The 22,089-nt window shown below is 38.8% G+C and overlaps 1 protein-coding gene across 1 annotated transcript in view; it reads right to left on the reverse strand.

The window, feature by feature from the left end:
* Positions 1-22,089, reverse strand: part of LOC124162566 (low-density lipoprotein receptor-related protein 4-like) — a 737,794-nt gene that overhangs the window by 375,009 nt on the left and 340,696 nt on the right. Inside the window, exon 4 of the mRNA XM_046539142.1 lies at positions 19,086-19,218. Within this exon, the coding sequence (XP_046395098.1) occupies positions 19,086-19,218 (133 nt within the window). The remainder of the gene's footprint in view (positions 1-19,085; positions 19,219-22,089) is intronic.

Raw genomic sequence — 22,089 nt, forward strand, 5'->3', positions numbered from 1 at the left:
TTAGGGAAAAGTCCGCCGGGTCCTTCTTTATGCGGCTATTTTTTACCCGCAGAAAGAAAACTCCGGAACTCGCCGTCGCGTCGGCTCGAACAATGGCTTACAGCGGATCCCCACGTTGCCCTGCTAATTTCCTCTCAAACCATTCTGCGCCTCACAACAATCTCGTATTTTCTTTCCTTCCGTCTCTCTCATCTTTTTTACTTAGCCACTTTCTTCACGCGCTACGAACAAACCGACACAAATAAAACAGAAAACTGTTTCCTTTTCTAACCACTCGTGTCTAACCGAAGAGTTACAAAATTCACAGTCATTATCGGAAAAATAAATTGGTGTAAGTTTCTAAGCATTTAAATAATGGTGGGCATTTATTACTTTAGCTAGCTTATACTACTTTCGGTCGTGAAATATATATAAATGTTTTTATCTCCCATGTGAAATAAATATATATTTTTAAAATATATATAAATAAAGCCGTAATTTTTAATACCCGTAATGGTTAAATAGCTCTTGGAGTATAGATCCAGCATATATGATGCAAAAACGTAAATGTTGTAAAGTAGATGTTGTTTATCAATAAATATGTGCAAAGCTAAGCCCTGATGATAGTTTAAAATAAACTGAAACGTTGACTACAACATTTTTGCATCATATATACTGGACCTATACTCCAAGAACTATTTAACTATCAATTAAAGAAGGTCGAGATAAGAAGAAAAAAATACCCGTAATGATTCAACTAAATAGAACCGTATTTTTTCGTTTATAGTTCATTCACATACTTCTCTTGCCTATGTGGTAAACACATTATTTTATAAATTTTAACAGCGGACCTTATCACAATAACTAAATAATTTCTAAATCAGTTTCTTAAGGAAACGTAAAAAGTCATAAGTAAATGCACGTCAATTCTCGGTTGAAAACTGCAGCGAAGCAAAAACATCTTCCATCCTCAAATCTCCATTGTCTCCCATGTTGCGGCGGTCGCCTCTTTTTGCAGCCAAAGCACACGAGCAAGACCCACGTATATCCCTGTTCCTGCCTGGGCTCACCTCACCCATCTGCCCCATATATATCCCAAACAGGGCGGGATGTAGGTCACGGATCATAAATCACAGCGCTGACGCTGCTCCTGGATTTCATCGGTTCAATTACACCACGACAAGATTATTGGCCCTCCTTCTTTTTTTCCATTTTTTTCATCGGGGATAGAGGGGTGGGGGGGAAGGATTATTTTGTAAGGAAGCGAGAGGGATGGAATGCTGGGAAATATTTGAACATGGCGAGCCCCAACAGTGTACGTTCCTGGAAAACGCGGTCAAGTACAAACAATGTCCGAGGTTTGATGTTTTGGCCGCAAGGGGGAGCACGACAAGGGGTCGCGGTATTTTTTTAAGGGCCGGCAACGGAACGCAATTCTGGGCCACTGGGTGGTAGTACTGCTGAATTCGCCCCTGCGCAAGAGTTTTTCATCATTCACCTCGTTTGTCGCCCCCTGTCCACGATGCCAGTTTTCCATTCTGCGCTTCAGGGAAACCAACTTAGTTCAAAAACATTTGATACTCAAAGGACATAGAAAGAGAGGCATTTCCACCGCTGCAAAACATGTCGCAGCAAAAAAAGGACTCGAAAAAAATCACAAAAAACCCGGCTCATTACCTGCATTGCATCCAAGTTAATATTAGTTAATTTTCCCCTGCCAAACACCCTAGAGGTGGCTCGCAGGGTATTATGTAGATGTAGATTAGATAATTTGAGAATTGCATCTGAGTTAGCTCTTCAGGTGACGAATTGCTTGTTAAAATACTAGACTATCATCTTGAAATAAACATTATTCAACGAAGCTTATTTCTCAAATATAAAAAACACGAGAATTACCGAAGAAAAATGTAAACATTCTTGAGCTAGAGTTGTTGTGATAATGTTCAGTGGTGAAAGTTAGAATACGTTTATGTAAACTCTCGCCACTCATTATCTCCCGCTTCTCAAACATAACGGGAGTATAATAACACACTTATCAGTATTTTTCAAATTTGAATGCAGAAAAATATTGAACACAGTGTTCTCTATAATCCCTGAAAACTTCCAGATGATCTAAAAATTTAATGCGAGTAATCAGTTAGTATCGAATATGTCGGGATATAATCAGTCAGAATCGGATAAATTGAGAATCCCATCTTAGGTGGGCGACCATCACAAACGAACATTCAAACGTAAAAATTTTAATGCGGTGACGTAAAATTCGAGTGATTTTTATGGTTAGAAAATGTCGAATCCTAATCGAAGAGGGACTGAGACGTTTGCATACTTATCGGCGAAAGTTGGCCACGAAAAGAAAAACCATTGACAATCTCTTCCTTTGCCTCCTCTGAAAACTAAAGTAACATGCTTTCCTGTTTATTTTTCCTAGAAACATTTTAGCTCTGATATATAATATATCGCTAGAGTTATGACAATCTCTATCGAAGACAGCAGATTTTCAAAGTCCCTACTACATATTGTACGATACAAAACAGGGGAGAAGCCTTAAAAACCATTGAAAAGAGCTTTAATCCAATTGTGTTTCAATGATATCTGGAAAAATTCACAGCAGTCTGAGGCAGTATAACATCAAAACTATACATATAATTAAGAAGTCGACTGCAGGCGAAGGATTGTATCGAACACCAAGAGTTTACCAGATGCCATGTGAGTGCGGAAAAATACATAACATCTACATCTACATAATACCCCGCAAGCCACCTAAAAGGCGTGTGGCACGGGGTGTTGGTACACTAGCCGTATACACATAAAAAATGAAGTGCTCTGACGAAGTTGGGACTAGCGTTTATTAAAGTCTTTTATGTCTCGGGGGAAAAAACGAATTCCTATACCTATCCGTTCGGCAAAACATCTCTCTTAATATATCGCTTCTATCGGACCTGGAAATATAGTGTGGCTCTATTATTATGATCTCTGTGTCGCTCTTAAAGATATCCATTCTCAATTGTTCAAGCAATCTAAACCTAGCGAGCAGCCTCAGAGTCTCCAGCGGCTCCTAGCGTAATTCGCTTAACATCTGCGTAACGCTGTCTGTACGCCCGTAGCGGTTTTTGACGAACCGCGCAGCCTTCCTTTGTATTTTATTCAGTTTGCGGATCAAGTCTTTCTGTACCGGTTCCCATACGTTCGCTGCATATTCAAGGTGCGGTCGGACCCAGTGCCAAGTAGCACCTTTCTTTTACTTTCTCATCCGAAAATTTTCCCACAATACGCTTGACGAATCCTAATCTCTTCAGGGCTACCTATGCCGCAAATATTCCTAATATGTGTTCCCTTATAAGTGGGGGAGAAGAGGCTAAAAGGGCATGCATAGTATTTTTGATTAGCGCAACCACAGACATCGGAAAAGGCAGGACATGGCATTAATGAAGATAATTCTATTGAATGGGGAGATGCCGAAATTCTTTGCCACTCACAGCGTCAATGGTGCTGTATGTTCAAGGAAGCTATCGATATCCACCTTGATCAAAAAAATTCAATCGTGACGTTGGTTTTCATCCGAGAAATGCTAGGAAAAATACAGCAATTAACATAAAATACATAAGGGAAGAGCAGGATACATTGCTAAGGCAAATTGTGAACATCAGCCTATCAGATGACACCTAAACTTCATTGTTGAGCGCGAACAACGGTAAATTTAATTAAGTTTGGAATCTCATACTGTTAGATAAACATTTGTTGAATATAGGACTCAAATCGTTTTCCGAAATGCCGAAAGAAATGAAGTCTACTAACGTTGTGCAGAGCTAGAGGAAATATCCTACAAAATAGACTCCTTCACTAATATTTCATCATTGCGGATTGTTATAGTGTTTGAAAAAGAAGTATTTCGATATGTTTTCTTTTCAGCCCTATTAAATCCTTCACATACTTCTAGAACTAATTGCACAAAGAAAAATCAACAGTCTTAACCCATTTGCAGATAAGTTAATGACGACACATTCTGATGTCGAGCGCGTCATCGCATCTCAGCTACTCCTCGGCGTGGTCCATGGGTCTCGCGTGGTTCGTGGATGAAACTCATCCCCTATGAAAAAATTGTATAAAACTGTTTCAAATTTTTATACATTCTTATACATTACCATGGCAATGTATAAAAATTTGAAACAGTTTTATACAATTTTTTCATAGGGGATGTGAGCGACTTTTTCCCTCCATGATCGCTTCCCGCTGAGCGAGTTTATGACCCAAACTCATGACAAGTAGGCGACTCGAGTTTGAACGTATATAAAAAAAACATACCTTTTAATATATTTTCATGGCATTGATACCGATACTTTTCTTGTTATATTACGTGTTCTTTATCATGGCTGAAAATTTTTGATCCTACTGGTAGAATATAGATGTTAGTGCATACACTAAAAAAGTACTGGTTTTTTAAAAGAATTTCTGAGTAAACCTCAACTTTAAACATTGGTCAATGAGGCTGCAAATTAAAATTGATTAGCAATTCTACTTTGATTAGAAATGACTGTATCCTTCTGCTGACACAATTAGGAGAAATGATTGTTACCTCCCTTAAATTACTTCTCTGTTAGGTATGCATTTACTTTGATGCGCAAATCGAGGGATAATGTATTTTTATGCCGCATGATGTGAATATAAATAATTCGTGCGGAAGAAATAGTAGCCGTAAAGAGCCATAGATGGAGAAGAAAAAGGCAGAACGGAATTTTCAGGCATGTTAGCCACAGAAATAACATATAATCTGGAGAAGTGAACTGCACATGAAAATTTACCGAGCAAACCTGCAAATTGAAGTTAAGGACCAGAACTTTCATGAGTTTTATACCCCTACGCATATTTCCTGAGTAATTTTCGCAATCTAGAGATTATTTAGAGACGTTTGTGGAGTGCATCTGAGGTAGTGGGGACTCCGAAGCTCTTGCGGATCAAAATGGGGACGAAATGAATAATTCAGGAGCCGTAAACGCACGGAGCTCACGGCATACGTTCTCCGTGGCTAAATGGTCACGGCGCGGACCGTACGGAGGACGATATCAAGGGCTGCACGAGGAAAGTTAAAAGGGAGTCAGAGATGAAAGCACTGCTGGGGACGCGAAGCGAAGGACTCATTACGAGGCGGTACAGGCGTCTGTTAGGATTCGCCGGCTTTTGTTTTTTGGCCATGGGAACCGCAGCGGCGAGTTTCGCGACGTGAAAGAGAAGACATAGATACATTTATTTGAGTACTAGGACAACACGTCCCTTGTAACATTAGTAAAATGTGAAATAAAAAGACAAACAACAACCTCGAAATCAACAGCCTCATTTTAAGTGAAAAGATATACAAATTGCAAAAAAATAGTGCTTAAAATAATGCGCACGATACAGAATTCACTTCAATAAAATATGTTGTTCCCTGAGAAAATAATTGTAAATATATTTTACACGCCCTTCAATTTTCTGCCGATATCATGCTAACTATCCAACGAAATATTAAGAATAAAAGTGAAAAACCTAAGCGGTTACGAAGCATTTATCAGGGCAATAATCACAGTTCAGTCTTTACTTATTCAGGAAGCTCAGTGAACAAATGACGCCCTTGGTATTCGTAAAAGTATTCACGGATCTTCGAAATCCAAATGTGATATACAAATGTAGTAAGTGGTATATGAGCATGCCAAGGGAAAATAAAATCCCTTAAATAGCGTCGTAAGTCCTCATCCGGAAGCCCATTAAAAGTCCATAATTATAAGGTGAAAATAGAAAAAAAACTAATTTAACTTAGTTAAATGAATGGGGTTGGGCTGTAACAGTGAATACTTAAATTATAAGACAGAAAAAAACCTTTAGTTCTATCTCTCACCGTGAGGTGGCATCGCATTATGGACTGGTTTACAGTAATATTCTATTGATGCCTATAAGAAGCAGACGGCGACAAGTGTATAAATTATATGCTATCGTCGCAAACAAAGTTTAAACGATTAAAAGTCCAACGATTTGATCGATGGATTTTTCTCTTATATGGGAAAATCCTCTAAAATTGTTAAATTAAACATAAATGGCTGATGCCGGGTTTCGGTAGTGAGTGGGCCTTTTCTTCTTCTATAGCGGTAAGGTGTTTTACCCCGTCCCATCCCTTCCAACCCTTGCCCTACCCTAGAGGCGTCGACAGGCTCCTATCGCGGCGGCGCTTCTTTCCTTGTTCCTTCCTCTCCTCCCCCTCCCCGGGTGATCGGGCGTATCAGTTGAATTACTTGATCCCGGCCCCGGTGGTTGTATCCTCGAAGGGATCTAGCGATTTGATCGATGGATTTTTCTTCCTTATAGGAAAATCCTCTAAAATCGCTGGCACATTAATGGCTTTGCCTGGTTTCGCTATTTAGTTGGGCCCTTTTCACTTCTATAGCGTTAAGGTGTTTTTTCCCATCCCGTCCCTTCCTTCCCTATCCTACCCCAGAGGCGTCGTCGGGCTCCTATCGCGGCGGCGCCTCTTTCCTTTTTCCTTCCCATCCAAACCCCTCCCCGGGTGATCGAGCGAATCAGCTCAATTGCTGGGTCCCGGCCCCGGTGCGTTGTATCCTCGTAGGGCTCCCCTTGGGCCCTCATTCTCTGTCTCAAACAATCCTATTCATGCACACGAATAGTACCCGAAGACAAAACTATCACTCAGCTATTACTAAATGGATGCAACTGTGATTTGTCTTCACCATTTTATTTTTAAAAGAATTACTCATAATCATCAGCCAGCAATCCCAAAATAGATTTAGCGCAGCTCGCCACTCAGTTCTCCAATTAGATCGTCTTTAAAACCAACAATTTCTTCTTTTTCCGATTCTACATCATTCATTCTAGTGATGAGCGGCAGTGGCGCAGCGAGGGGGGGGGTTTCGGGGGATAAACCCCCCCCCCCAGATCTCAGAGAATTTTTAAAAAGTTTAATACATTTTACCTAATTGGATTGATATTACTAATAGAATAGTGTAAGGATGAATAAAACATCCCTCAGAAAGCCGTAAAACTCACTATTTTGAACCATATATCTTTAAAATTCCTCAATTTATTAATTTCAACCTACCGCTTATCCTGGTGGGCATACTATACCCCCACACACACCCCGGTATTAGTTGCACGTAAACCCCTCCCAGCCTTAATTCCTAGCTGCGCCCCTGATGAGAGGAGCTGTGAGATTCCAATCACTTCGATACCTGTGACTGCTACTCATCAGTAACGGTGATTCTTAACTGTAATTGCGATCATCGACGAGAATCACTCTTAAAAATCAGCGGTGATTTGTGGCGCTGCAATTTCTGCTTCCTTGTCCGATACCAATGAATTAGCTCTCCGCAAAAGGAACTGATAAACTTAAATTGGAAATTTTAAAATTAGCCAAAATATTTTTTTGAGGGAATAGTTCTGATTCTGAGTTCATATGATGATAATTAAGTAAATTTAATATGGTAAAGGAATTGATAAGTAGCAATTATTAAAATCCCGTCGGTATTTTTTTAAACATATTTTATATTCCATCCATCATAATTGAAACCTTTAGATTTATATTTCGTAGAGAAGGTCTTATTCACCATAAAAGATTAATAGGATATCCTTTATTACACTGTTGGCAGCAGTGGTAGCAGCCGGAGCTATCTTCACCTTATTCACATTTGCAGTGATTTCGAGTATTTAGTGATTAAGTCACCGGCAGTTACCGGCTTCTTCTCTTCGATCACAGGTAGCGATATATCGCTTATCACTTGGTAGCAGCCTGAACTATCTTCACCGAATCCAGTGATCCAATCACAGTGATTTTGAGTATTAAATCACCGACAGTGACTGCTACTTTTCAGTAACGGTGATTCAATCACAGTTATCGACATATCGCTCATCAATAATCCACTCAATGCTTCTTATCCATGATCCATCTCAACCATTCTTCCCTTCCATCCATCTATCAGCGATAATTTTAATTATTTCATCGGGTCCCATGATGTTTCCGGTAAAATTCTCCCATCTTCTGCTCAAGATTTTTGTAAAGACTTCTCTCCTGGTCTTTTTAAGACGTCCACACTAACCACACGATCTATCCGTTTTATCTCATTCATTCTCCCATAGCACTACATTTTGAAAGCTTCCAGCATTGTGTTCTCCGTTGTTGTCATAGTCGATGCTTCACTGCCGTGTCACAGCATGGTCCAAATTTCATGCCAATGAATTGCCCCAAAGGCTATATTTTCATCTGTGAAGAAACAACTCTTTTCCTGGAATTCCCTCTTTGCTTGGGCTATCATATTATTTCCATTGACGAGCATATTTCTACTTGTCACCAGGAAAACATCATCTTTTGCTGCCCACAGAAATGACGAGGAAAAATCGGGAGCTTTTGTTCATGCATGAATGCGTCGCCATCGAGATTTCATTTTTTTCTGTCTATTTGTGCCTTTTTTTCCAGCTCGTGGGGACGGATTCCAAAATAAAATTGGCCAAGATTTTTCCGTGGTTCAATGGGTGTGTAGAGATGAAAACAGATCTTTCTTAGAAATACGTGTGTTTATGTTTTTTCTCAATAACATTTCCTTCCTTTCTGAGCATGAATTTCCTTTACTTATAAAAAATTCAAAGGGATTTTCCTTTTCCTTTCTACGAATGCGTTCCCGCATTTTCCAATGTACCACAAACTAGCAATCCTCCTATTATTGCCGTCGTTTCCTGCATGTACAATGCACATGCTACACCGGGAACAGTCTCTACAGAAGTGGGGGTTTTTAGGATACCATCTGTTCATAAAAAAAAGTACAGAAGTTGCGCCTCGGAGTGTTTTCAGTGCAGAGTCTCAATAAGCATTTCATACACTCTGTTATTCAATGTGGGAGAAACAAATTCCCACAACCATCTGTATGGCAAAATATCTTTTTTATTTAATCGCTTGCGTCCGATCTAGAAACGGAGTGAGATTCTAAGATAAATTACTCCCTGTTGCACTGAAAGATTCTTCATCGTGGGAATTACATAAGCCTATCACGTGGCCCCAGAGTCTTAAGCAGCGAATTATTTTGCCCGTTTTCATCGTTTGCGGTATTTTGATAAAAATTTGTATCCATTTCAAAGAAATTAGTACCCGCATTCCCTTAATTTTTACCCTTTTGTTTATGGGTGATGTGGTAATAATAGTTCCCTCAATTTGACAATTGAGGTGGCTTTCGGGGTAGCAGGTAGTTGAAAATTGTTATTATTTTTAAATTTTGATAACATGGGCGTACTAAAAAAGTTAGTGTGGAACTTACTAAGCAAATTTTCAATTCATATTTCGTGGCTCCACAAATCAGAGCCGTAAACGTTAAACGCTTATCATCCCCCATTTGATCTTACCATCGTCCGAATTGAAGCTGACTTTAACATTCTCCAAAGGGGGATAAGGGTTTAACCTCAAAATCAGGGTGACTTCCGGCCCTGCGGCAGTGGGAGTGAAGGGAAGGACCCTTCGATCTTGGACCTATCTTTCACTCTAGCAACTGTATAGGGTCCGTGCGATTTGCGAATACGTGACTTAGGAGAAAGGAGAAATGGGTAATGATAGATAAGTAAGCTCATTAAACTCCCTTTCTAACTGTCCTGGATTCCTTTCACTAATTTATTTGAGAGCCACATTAGATCTATACGTTTAGATTCCTTATTCCAGTCCCGAGATTATCTCTTGTCAAGATCTCACTTCTTCCCTATTTAATACTTTGCCTGACGACATTCATCCCCCTCTTATCTTCAAAGAATCACCATTGCACTCCCAATGATCCATTTCCAATTAAACAACTGAGCATCTTCCGCTTCTTCAGATTTTTCCCTTCTTTGCGTTCGTCATCTAGTACGCAAAGGATAATTGTTTATTAAAATTTTTTATCGATTATTACTGGAGTGTTTCCATTTTGTTTTATCTGTTAATTTTTTACTCCGTCGATTTAAAAGGACAGACTTTATGTGTTCGGGCTTTCAATAATAATTATACAAATTTCTGCTATGCTAACATTTTATGAAATATTGTAGACGATAACTCATTTAAAACCACTCATGCTGCGGATACACGGACGAGACACGAACCCGCGACCTTCGAGCTAGCAGCTACTTATACTTATTTCCTTATATACTTATTTCCTTATATTATATTATTATACTTATTTCTATACTTATTTATACTTATTTCCTATATTAATACTTATTTTCACCGCCACCGAGGCCGAAAAAAATGTACATCGATATGTTATTGATAATCACATAACATCGATATATTATCGGTACAATATCGGTACTGATATAATATCGATAATTAAATAGTATCGATATAATATGTATATAATATCAATTACAGCATAGTATGTATATGATATAATTGTTTACCGGCCTCAGGGACAGCGGGGATATCCTTGCATGACAAACCGAAGGTCGCGGGTTCGAGTCCAACCTGGATATCCAGGCCAAGGGTGATTTATAATGTATTCAGTTTACTTGTCTGTAAATTTCTTATATTAATTGCTTGCAATTGAAGCACCTGTAAGATATAAAGAAATCATTATTATTACATGAAGGGAATAGGAGTCAAGGGGTGGAGATTGAATTCCGCTTGGGACTGCGGGAGTCCCCGGTGTAGCCGGCCCTGCGGCACTGAGAGTGAAGGGAACCCCTTGATCTCCAATCCATCTATCTTTCACTCTTGCTGCTAGGGATTTGTGAATACGTGATATAGGATGTAGGGTGAAGTCGAAAGGGAGTTGGAGAAGCCCTCGGAGGCGGTATCCGATATCAAAGATAGGGCGAAACCCCTTTTGGGGCGAATGGAATATCCTGTAAGGGTTTTCACAATCTCTGATCGTTTGATTCGATGGACGTGCCCAAAGAACATTTCCCATCTCTTCTATTACGTATCTACCAATTCGACGACCACATCACAAAATCTATTCCAAGCTGTCGGATGAAATCTTTGGAGAAATCATAATTTTCGTGGTGTTAAAAAATCCATAAAATAATTACCAACTCCTTTTTTTAGCATAATATGTCTTCTCTGGCTTCTTTGTCATGAAAGAATTCCTTTCTTTGTGATAATTCCGATGTATCCTATATTTTACTCACCCTTCATCGGGGATATTTTATTTGATAAAATCATTTAGTTACAGTGAGAAAAGTATGTCTTTTGAAGAGAGCAACACAAAAGCTTTTTTATTTTTTGCATTACGCGAGACATCTAATTTTTTATCAGTAAATCAATGAGATCTACAGATTCGGGCTTCAATTGGAGGAAGTTAGACATATTTAAATGAAAAAAATAGAACTTTTCCACAACATTTTTTACTGCGTACAATGGAGAGATTACGGCATTACGGCTCACGGAGCCATCATATGGTACAAGACACTGCAAGGTTTATCATGAAAAATCAAAAAGAAACCCCAGAGAAAGTCGAAGGAATACGCCGAAACGTTTGAATTATTCTGCGTTTAAAAATTATTTCCCGACCAGAGACTCCGGAGAAGGCGAAAACAAACGTTGTACAAAAAGGTATATCTACATTGAAACTCTTCAAGACAATGGACTGTAACTTACTACTTACTTTTTATAAAAAAAGTTTATGCTATTTCAAATGCGCTCAAATTTTTTTCGCCTCCATTTTTGTTATTAATTTTCAGTATCCTTAACATTTTACAATGGAAATAGAATCGACTTTCAAACATAAAAATACGTATTGAATTATACCGGTTTCACCTGTTGTACCATCGCTAGGTACAACGCCATCTGCGTACTGGTTTATACAGGGTGGAGACGAATTGTGTCACGAAATTTTTACCCTGGATAGCTTATGCCAATAGGAACCAATATCACAAATTATGTATTGGTCAGAGACGCACCATTTTTGAACCACAGAGACTTTGAGCCAAGAGCTCCGATTGGCCGCTAGTTTGCACAGTTGCCGGTTGCCTTGGATATATCGCAATCTCCTGCAGGAAAAGCATTCCAAGTCATGAGTTATCCAGAGCATCCGGCAACAGGGCAAACTCGCTTTCCAAGGTTAATGTTTCGTGACAATATTTTCCCACCTTGCACTTGTATAAAAAAACATATACCCATGTGATAACGTTGTTTTACCAAATTTGATGACATATTCTCATTGTCCAACAATATTTGCAATGCATGATTTTGAACACCACATTGAGCAAGAATTTAAGATTCTTTTCACATGATTTTCCGTAAGAGGTGGCTTTAAATTAAAATTTAATAACACATTAAATTTGAATATATTGTCTATACCCTTGTGCCATAACGTTTTGGTTAAATAATATTTACCTTGCTCGATCATCTTTGATAAGGGCACTTTGTTAGGGATGAAATTTGATGCAAAAATCTAGCGGCAACGTACATTTTCACATTTAGGTTGCTTTTTGCGAATTGTAATCAGTCAAACGTCTTGTATAGTTGTCATAAGAGAACGTAGAGGGAGTAGAACAAGGCTTCGTGCAATTGCACTCACGTTAGCCGTAGAATCAACATGCAATCCTCAGAAGTTAACTGCGCGTTGCAAAATTTAAGCTAGCACGCAAAAGTGAAGGTGAGGACCAAAAATTTCATAATATTTATGCCACTACGCATCTCCTGTGGGATAATTTTCGCATTTAACAGAATATTAGAAGACGGAACAACCTTATAGGCCATATCTTGAGACATGATGGCCTGATGAAGACAATCATCGAAGGACAAGTGGAAGGCAAGAATGGAAAAGGAAGACCTCGAAGAAAATATATGGAACAAGTAAAGAGAGATGTGAAAGAGAAGAAATACGTAGGTGTGAAAAGATTAGCTGATAGGAGAACTGAGTGGAGAGCTGCGTCAAACCAATCCTAGGATTGTTGACCAGTGATGATGATGATGATGAACAGAATATTTATATAGTATTTGCATGTTTGTTATCAGAGAGACCGTAGCGCTTAGGGATGGAATTGAGAACGAAATAAACTGCTTGCGAGCTATGAACACTTCTCCCTGAAGATTTATCTCCTTCCTCCTCTTCTTGTCATTAAAATTTTACGATTATAATTGGTGTGGCGGGTAGTACGCCTAACGAATAGATAGGCGGGAGTAGACGGCGGTGTTCGGTAAATGTATTTTCAGCGTGAGACACATAGCAGAGGTCATTTTCGCCATGAGGAAAGGGTTGATAAAAACCCGTTATCGGAATCAGCCAGATCTATAGTGAAAGGCGCCGAGGGGACCTCGGATTATTTGTCAATCTAACGGATGAAGTGTTGAACATGAGTTTTCTCTCAACTAAACTAGGGGTCGGGCAGTCTCTGAAAAACCTCTGCCACCACCGGGTTTTAATCCCGGAACAACGGATTAGGAAGCTGACACTCTTGCCATCAAACCCACTGCATAAACATCTTTTTAAGCGGCACGGAGAACATTTTGTTAGAAACTCATTATGCTTCCTGGTCTGACAGGAACGATCTTCTATATTTTTTCTACTGTATGGATACCTTTTTCTCAACTTATACGCAACCAAACTCTACAAATGAGGTACCAAAATGCACAGAATTTATCAGAGAACATGCGATTGCATATCTTACTTCCTAAATATTGCTATTGTTTCCTAAAATTGGTTTTTAAATAAAAAAAACAAAAAGAAACAAAAACCGATGAATATTCCTGACGTTAAGGGCGCACAAACTGATATATTTGTTCATTTTCATAAATATCTCGCATTCTTTAAATAACTTTTATTAAAACGCGGCTGATTCAACATTCAAGTCTCCTGTTGATACGTAAGTATGAGTCATCATGTGCGTTTAACAGAGGATAGTGTAATTACTTCCAATGTTGTGTTTAAAGAGGTCCTCTGACCTCAATTTGTACATGAACATTCCAATTAAATTTGTACATAAGACCCTGCCTTTTTTTCTACATTTTAAAATTAGAGACGCGCCTATCCCTCTGTAGACCTTCATTGAAAAGAGCGGGGGAAGCCCGCTGGGAGCGGGCGCATCACGCTCGTAAATGAAAAAAGGTTTAGCCGAACGCATTGGTATGGGAATTCTTTTTCCCCAAAAATTGCAAAGGACTTCAATGAATAAATAGGTGTGACTCAGGAAATGAAGTCTTTCACAAGGAGGACCTAAATTTTTTGCATTCTCTTACAGGTATAAAGATGGTCTCCTAACACCTACCGCTACACGCTTATAGAGGTAGCTTACAGGGAAGTATTTAGATCCCAGTAGACGGATTTTCTCCTTAGGTTGAGAGATAGAGGGGTGTGAGGGTGATTGGACCCTTCCACGGGATAATTACCTTGACGCAATTAGCGTCTCGACGTGGGTCGCTATCTCCATGGCGATACCCCAAATGAGCGCTCCTCTCAAGGGACTCAGCATCAAATCGACCGAAGCGTTGCTCTGCACTTCTCCACTATTCTATTTTCGGTCAAAAACACTTAAGATTCGAGTCTAATTGTTAAAAAAGTCCAAAGAGCCGATTAATGCATGTTGGTTGTTTCTAGGGACAAGAGCGTACCAAGGATCATAACTTGGGGGAGGGGGCAAGCGATGGTCTAGGGGAGGCAAGCCAAGTTTTAATATTTTAGCATGGAAGAAAGTGAATGAAACCAGCATTTTAAGAAAATTATTACGCGCTTTATTATTTTATGAGATTATTTCCTTGAAAAAAACAGTTTTATTTTAGTTACCATATCTTTTACTAATACATATCACTTTACGTGGGTTTAAAGAAAATTTGTTGAATACTCATCGTTTCAGTTCAGTACTGATTTTGCTCAAAGACTTTTACGATTTTTGCTTTGGTCCTCGCTGGGTACGCCCATGCCTAGTGACAGAAACACAGTTTCAGTCCGTTTGAGCACTTAAAGCCCCAAAACGGGCACTGAAATGCTTACCTTAGCTGATACTATTTGTGAAGATATTCAAAATAATTGCCATGGAAATAAATTCCCTCGGACCGGGAATCGTACCACAGACCTAAGACTTTCCGGGCCGTCATTCCAATTTATTCCCGTCAGCCAACATGTTTCACTGCGCAGCTGAATTATGCATCGGCAGTGAAAAATATGTTAACTAGATTAAGCTATTAATATAATGGGAGGAGTTTTGAAAATTTTAATCTAAAAATTTTTCAACCGGTTAGCAACAAAAGTTTGAGGCAAAATTTAGCCTGGGTTGACCGAACAAGATGTTTACATTTCTAGTTTACGCTGCGGCGTAGGAGACGGAGGTCGTAGGTGCTAACTTTGCCGCTATTCGAGAGAACAACCCTTCATAGCTGATATTCTGCGGAGGATGTTCTCCAAAGCACCGAAGCGTGACGCTACAAGTGCCTTCGTATGCATTCACGTGCACGAGAAACTCGCCATGAAAAATTCAAATTCGCCCGAGGTGTAAAAAACTTTGAACCCGTGCGCGTGACTGTGTCGAAAGTCACCTTTTATACAAAAAAGTCATGCTTACTCTTTAATGTGAAGAAATTAGGGTAATTTTAGAGCTTGACATGAGCAAGGGAGCGAATGTTAATTAGTAATTTTAATTCACATGCACAGAAAAATAATCTTCGCTCCGCAATCAGGAGTATATGTTGAGGATGCCTTACAGAATTGTTGAAGCATGACTGCGCCCGACCGCATCCAGTCCGTTTGGAAGTTAAGACTTTAGAGAAATATTGGTTTTAATATCTTATTCATCTACTTCATTCAGTGGCGCTCGTTTTCAGTGAATTTCAATTGTTGGAACACCCATAGGCGCAATGGTACGAAGACATTTCCAATGTGATGAAGAGATGAAAATGAAGAGTACACGAGTGGTTACGGATGCCATGAAAAGATTTCTTCCAACGTGGTATCTATGCACTTCCTAAGCGAAGGAAACATTATAATGAATAGCCGATATATTTTATGCAAAGAGTTTTTCCCAGTTGTATAAAAAAATCACTATACTTTTGAGGTTTTCATATGAATATATTCACACTCGCATTAAGTTGCGCCACTAGGGTATCAATTCACATTTGCGACGTGAATAGAACAAGCAAAAGAAAAATCTCGTTGCTTCGAGTATGATGATTAATTTCCATTCCATATATAAATACCCTATAATCTGATTTGACTGTCTTTTTTCTTCTAATTCCCATGATGTTCGTCCATAATTATAAATATGTTAAAATAACCATTAATTTAGGCGTACAGAAATATATTCCATTACTTTATGAGGTGTTTTGAGAATGCTAGGGTCGCATTCCACACCGTCACTGGAGTCTCGATCCGAATTCAAACTCAACTTGGTTGCTACGTTGGTATTTCGAGAACTTCAGCTCGATCAGATTATACTCTTTTGTTGACAAGTTGAGTCCACTTTGAACGTAGGTTTTCGCAGCGAAAGCGCAACACGCAGCTGCACTCGGAAGCCACTAGCAACGATGCCCCTCGCTGCGAAGACCTACGTTCAAAGTTGATTCCACACTCACATTGAGTGGCCAAGTTCCAAGGTATCTTCCGCCATCGTCTCACGGTTTTGAAATGTATTGACCCGAATGAAAATATTCTCCCACATGCATGCTGTTCCACATGCATTAAGGTGTGCTGCGATTTGCTGACTACATAGCAGTCATAGACGAGACAGAAAATGATTCGAACAAGATTGATAAATATGGAAAGGAAAATGGTGAAAATAAGCTCAAAGTAAAAAAGGCATATATATTTGTATGCAGCAGAAGAGAGGAGGCTAGGACGAACATTAAGCCAGGAAAACAGAAGCTTGAAGAGGTAAAAGCCAAACTACCAACAACGGACGAAGCAAGAAGGAAAAAATCAGGAGAATAGCGAAGACAAAGAGGGTTTTCTACAAAAAGGAGAATCGTTTTACAGTTTATAATGCAAGCACATAAGTAAGGAAACAAGTAATCAGGTGCTACATATCGAGCCTGTTTCTCTAAGGATGAGAGGCTTGGGCGTTGGCAGTGGCAGAGAAGTCAAGAGTAAAAGCATTCGAAATGCGGTGCTACCGAAGAATTATGAACATAACATTATGAGACATGATGGCCTGATGAAAACAATTGTAGAAGGACAGGTGGATGGGGAGAAGGGCAGCGGACGGTGCCGAATGTGTTACATAGGACAGGTTATAAAGGATGTAAATGAGAAGAAATATGGCCGTGTGAAAAGGCTATTGGATAGGAGAGAGGAATGGAGAGCTGCGTCAAACCAATATTAGGATTGTTGACCATTAATAATTATGTGGTATTGTTCTCCAGCAATGCTATTTTTTATGATCTCGAGACCGTGCGTAGCAAGAATTATTTAGATAAAGGATATTTTATGTAAATTTTACTTCTAAATGTTACCAAAATTACACAATTCGAAGTGAGTTGAGCTGAAGTAAGTTTCTGAGGTAGAGTGTACGGGTACCGAGGTAGAGTGAGGACTCAAGATGGAGTTCTGGAATATGGCTCTAAGTAAAGAAACGACGCATCCGGGATTTCATTTGTTAGTCCGCTGTGTGGATTAAAACGTGCAATAGTCACCATTTCCAAAGGGTTGGCCGTACGATGACGACCTGATGTATAAGGACAAGTTGGAGACAGCAAACCTGGATTGAACTCAGTCTGTCTCCAGTCCTGCACTATCTAGCACGCTCTTTACGAACTTAAAACGGATTAGCACCCATAAGGTAATCCGAAAATACGAACACAAGCGAAACACCGTGCGATTCCAATGAGGTGAGGTCCAACTTAGCCACACCTGACAAACTTCCGTCACAGTCTTGGGGAAAACCTGGAACACGTGATAGCAGGAGTGGGTTTAATTCGATGGAATTTTGAATGGAATGCATGGAACTTTGGACGAATTCTAGCCAATGGGATGAGGTGCTTCGGAGATGACAGCCCAAAGTAATTCAATGACGATGCATCTCCAATGGCTGTGGTCAAATTCACTCGAGATGAAAGGAGCCGAGATGGCACAGAATTTTCTCCTGCTGTGAATCGGCTTATGAAATCCTTTTTTATAATATACTAGAGACTGAACCACTTTTAAAGGTAGTAATGTTCAATCTGAAGTGCTGGAAATAATAATTCTTTGCTTCAGTATTACGCAAACGTTTCAGTGAATTAATTCACCTTCATGTGGGCTAATTATTGTTTTTTATATAAGACTCGTCAAATTGCTGCTAACAGTCTGTCTATTATTAATTCAATATGTTGATAACTTTATTCACACACTTAATTTGGCGCATCTATATTGGTTTCAACACTCAAGGGTCATTTATTTTTAGGTATTTAATAGCAGTGTTGAGACCGATAGTCAATTTCCTTTTGATGAGACGGCAGTGTTGGAGCTTGTCGAGATGTACCAAAAATAGCGTGTGAAATGTATAAAGTTGTCAGTTTATTTGATACACTACGAGGAAGTTCCATAGATTCAGCTTGCACAAAATGAAGATACATGAATAATCTGCCATTTTAAGCAGCTTGGAAATTAAGATATGGCCATAAGAACAGTTTTTAATGATATTTTTACACTCATAACATTTTTCACAGTAATTTAACGAGTCTTACATATAAAAAAATAAGAATTATTATTCCATATGAAAGTGAATGAATTCATTGCGACGTTGGAAAAATTCTGAAAAAAGGCATTATTATATCAGGACCACCAAAAAGAATATTACTAAGTTAAAAAGTGATTAAGCATACCATGAAATATAATATAAAATTATTTTCTAAGCCGATTCACCGCAGGAGAAAATTCTAGAGTTGTCGGAGAGTGAAGAATTATCATTTCCCAACAAACACTCGGAGTAAATGTTACTAAAATCCTTACGACTCTAAATATCAATATAAATGGTACGTTATCCATTGGTTAAAGTAGGGTTAAATTAAGCATTTTACGAATCACTCCATCTGTTCTCCCGAACAGATTGAACTATTCTCTCTCTGCGTATATAAATGAGCCCTGTACGTTGATATTGTCGTCTGGGGATTCAATTGATTCATTGGGAAAATAAGTCCGAGTCTCTTGATTTTTCCTGCAGCACTAAAGATCGGCGGGATTGGATTGAAACAAGTGAAGCGTACTCACGTTGTCATGGTGCAGTTCATCTCGTCGGAGGCGTCTTGGCAATCGTTGTCTCCATCGCACTGCCAGTCGTGTTGGATGCACTGGCCGTTCTTGCAGATAAAGTCGTCCTCCGTGCAGTTGACCGCCGCAGCGTCTGCCGGCAGATAAATGAAAAAATCCCTTGGATAAATAGAAGGAGATTTTTAACTTGTACTTATTTTGAACTCGAAGGAAATAACAACTACCTCGTAGAACAATTTAAACAGAATCCAGATTTTGATACCGTCACCAACACTAGCTAATGAAATACAATGGTGCATAAATTTCTTGACCAGCAATTTCTCTTGTTGAAGTTGTATTTCAGCTGTTTTTTATTATTTATAATTAGCAATGGTATACTCCTTTTAATTAGTTTAACTATTTTGTATACATTTCTATACAGCTATGGCATAGTTGCTATACAATTCCTGAACATAAGGCCTCTGTATCTGTGTCATCTAAATGAATGAAATACAATTTGGTACTTCGAATATACGTTTTCTACATATAATATCCGAAGATTCATCAATATTTTTCTAAGCTTCCATCAAAAATTTCTACTTAAAAAGTCATTATCAAGGTATAACATGAAATCTTGTAGAGCAATAGCATTTCATTTAAAGTTTAGACTATTCAATTATTGTGTGCAGAGACCACTGTAGAAAGTTGCTCCAGGCTTAATCTGATAGAATTTTGGCATGTTATTAAATTAAAAATTATTGGAAATTTTCTTAAAATACTTCAATCACACGTCATTGCCAGTTACAATACATACTGTTGACATGGAGATAACGCAAAATATATTCAAATGGGTCGAGGAGTAAAATTCAACTATTTGCGATAAATTCCCATTAACTCTTAATGAGCTTGATTTAAGTAGGAGTTAGACACGGCAGCGTGACTGGACTCCATATATTTCAAATAAGGGAGATAGTAAAAGAAACGAATTTATGAACTTGACCCCACGACCTGCACTGGCGGAGTTGATAGCGCAACTTCACTTTTGCATAATCATATAGTACCACGGATATTACAATAGAGAAGTTTCCTTCATCAAAGAAAACGAAAGGCATTGGTTGCAATATTAGTGTATTAATAAAATACAAATTATTTGGCTATAGAAATCCCAGTTTAGACGAATGTTAATTGTCAAATTTAACCTCATTTGAAAAAGGCCCGATTGGCGGCGATGCGATGCCACTCCACGTGACGCCACAAGGACTTAGATGCTATACGAGTAGATAGGAGTTTTAAATTGTCTGAGATTACCAATGTATACATGTGGCACAGAGCTCAGGTATAAATCTCTTAATAATCACCTATTAAAATTGCCTATGGACGGAAAGTTTCCTTCGCTTGATAGGATAATAATAATCCTTATTTAAGCCAAGCGCTACCTGCGGGCAGGGTACCCTGCTACCTGGTAGCAGCCTGCATCACAGCGGCGCTCATAGCCTCGTACCAAGGTGGCCTCACACAGCGGCAGCTAGAACCAGAATGACGTCACATGGGCTTTTCCCAGCATTCATACTTGGCCGTCGCGTTTTCGCGCGCTTGAAAATTTTCACTTTTCGTTTAATCGCGAAAAATAGATATATCCTCATTTTTAAATTTTCAAAATTCAAAATTTAAAAGCGTGAAATACATACTCCATGAGTAATAATCTTTCGATTTAGACAATGAAAAATAAATAGAAAACCACCCTTTTATGGAAGAGTCTCCTCTAAACATGCTGTCACACACCGCGCATTTCAAAGAACTTACAAAAGCCATCATTCCTGAATGCAATAGTTAGGCGATGAATTTCACGAGGAATTAAGCTATAAGACGGGCTTTTAACCCAAAATGTATTTGCGCAATGTAAAGTACTGGATTCATAGCATCAAATTCATTCCTTAAGAATGCAACAACTATTTTTAAATTATGAGATGAAATGGATTAATCAGAGCTCATAGACGCGACGTGGACATTTTTGAAAACCCATTAACAAGTGCTCGATGTGGTAACGTAATTTTAGCTTGGGTATATGGTACGAACTGCGGATTTCTCTCTGTATTCCCTTCGGTATATAGCCACAATATTCGGGTCGTGTGTCCAACAAGAAATTATTACATTTTTCTCAGAATTTTTTCACATTCCCAACTCAAGTTTCTACTGACATGGTCATTACCTAAGTATTATTGTAGGCATTTTGCAGCAATTTTTTAATATAGTAGAGTATTTGGTTGTTAGTAATATGTATCCTTCCCAGGTTTCGGCAGTACACACTGTCATTATCAAGGTGAATATACACAAATTTACGAGCTTATATATATACCTTAGGGAGGGGGTTAAGACAGGGAGGAGGTGGTGATGGTGGGAGGGGAAAAGCTAACGAGGAATAGTTTCCTCAAGGTCAGTGGGTTTACTTGCCGAGTCCAGCAGAACTGATAATAAAGGGGAGGAGTGGGAGGGGTACAAAAGGTCGTTTACCACCCGTACCTTTTTGTTTCGACATTCTCTTAAAATTTCTAACTGCTCAAGAAAATCCAGCTTTTTACCTTTACAAAGATTGTGGAGAACCTTGACATTGAAATCACTGCTATGGTTGCAGTCTAACAAATGTTTAGCAAAATTAGAGGTTGAATTGCCTCTTACCCAACACTTCATATGTTCATTTGCCCTAGTTTTTATGGCACGTCCGGTCTGACCAATATACACAGAATTACAATCAGGCATTTTGAAATACAATTTATACACACTGCTTTGGTCCTTGTCAATAAATTTTGGTTTTGAATTAAATAAAAAATTGCCAACAGTTGTCATATTATAAAATGATAATCTTACTTTATCTTTCGGGAACATACCAGTCACCCGATAAGATAGGGGTCCAAGGAATGGTATTTTCCCCCAAGATGTTACAGGTCTATCACTATTAGGAGATGTTGAGGGTAAGGTTGTGACGGTCTTCATTGCGAGCTTTTTAAGTTTCCTATTAAGGATTTTG

This window comes from Ischnura elegans, chromosome 7 (genome assembly GCF_921293095.1).
Source record: "Ischnura elegans chromosome 7, ioIscEleg1.1, whole genome shotgun sequence".
NCBI lineage: Eukaryota > Metazoa > Arthropoda > Insecta > Odonata > Coenagrionidae > Ischnura > Ischnura elegans.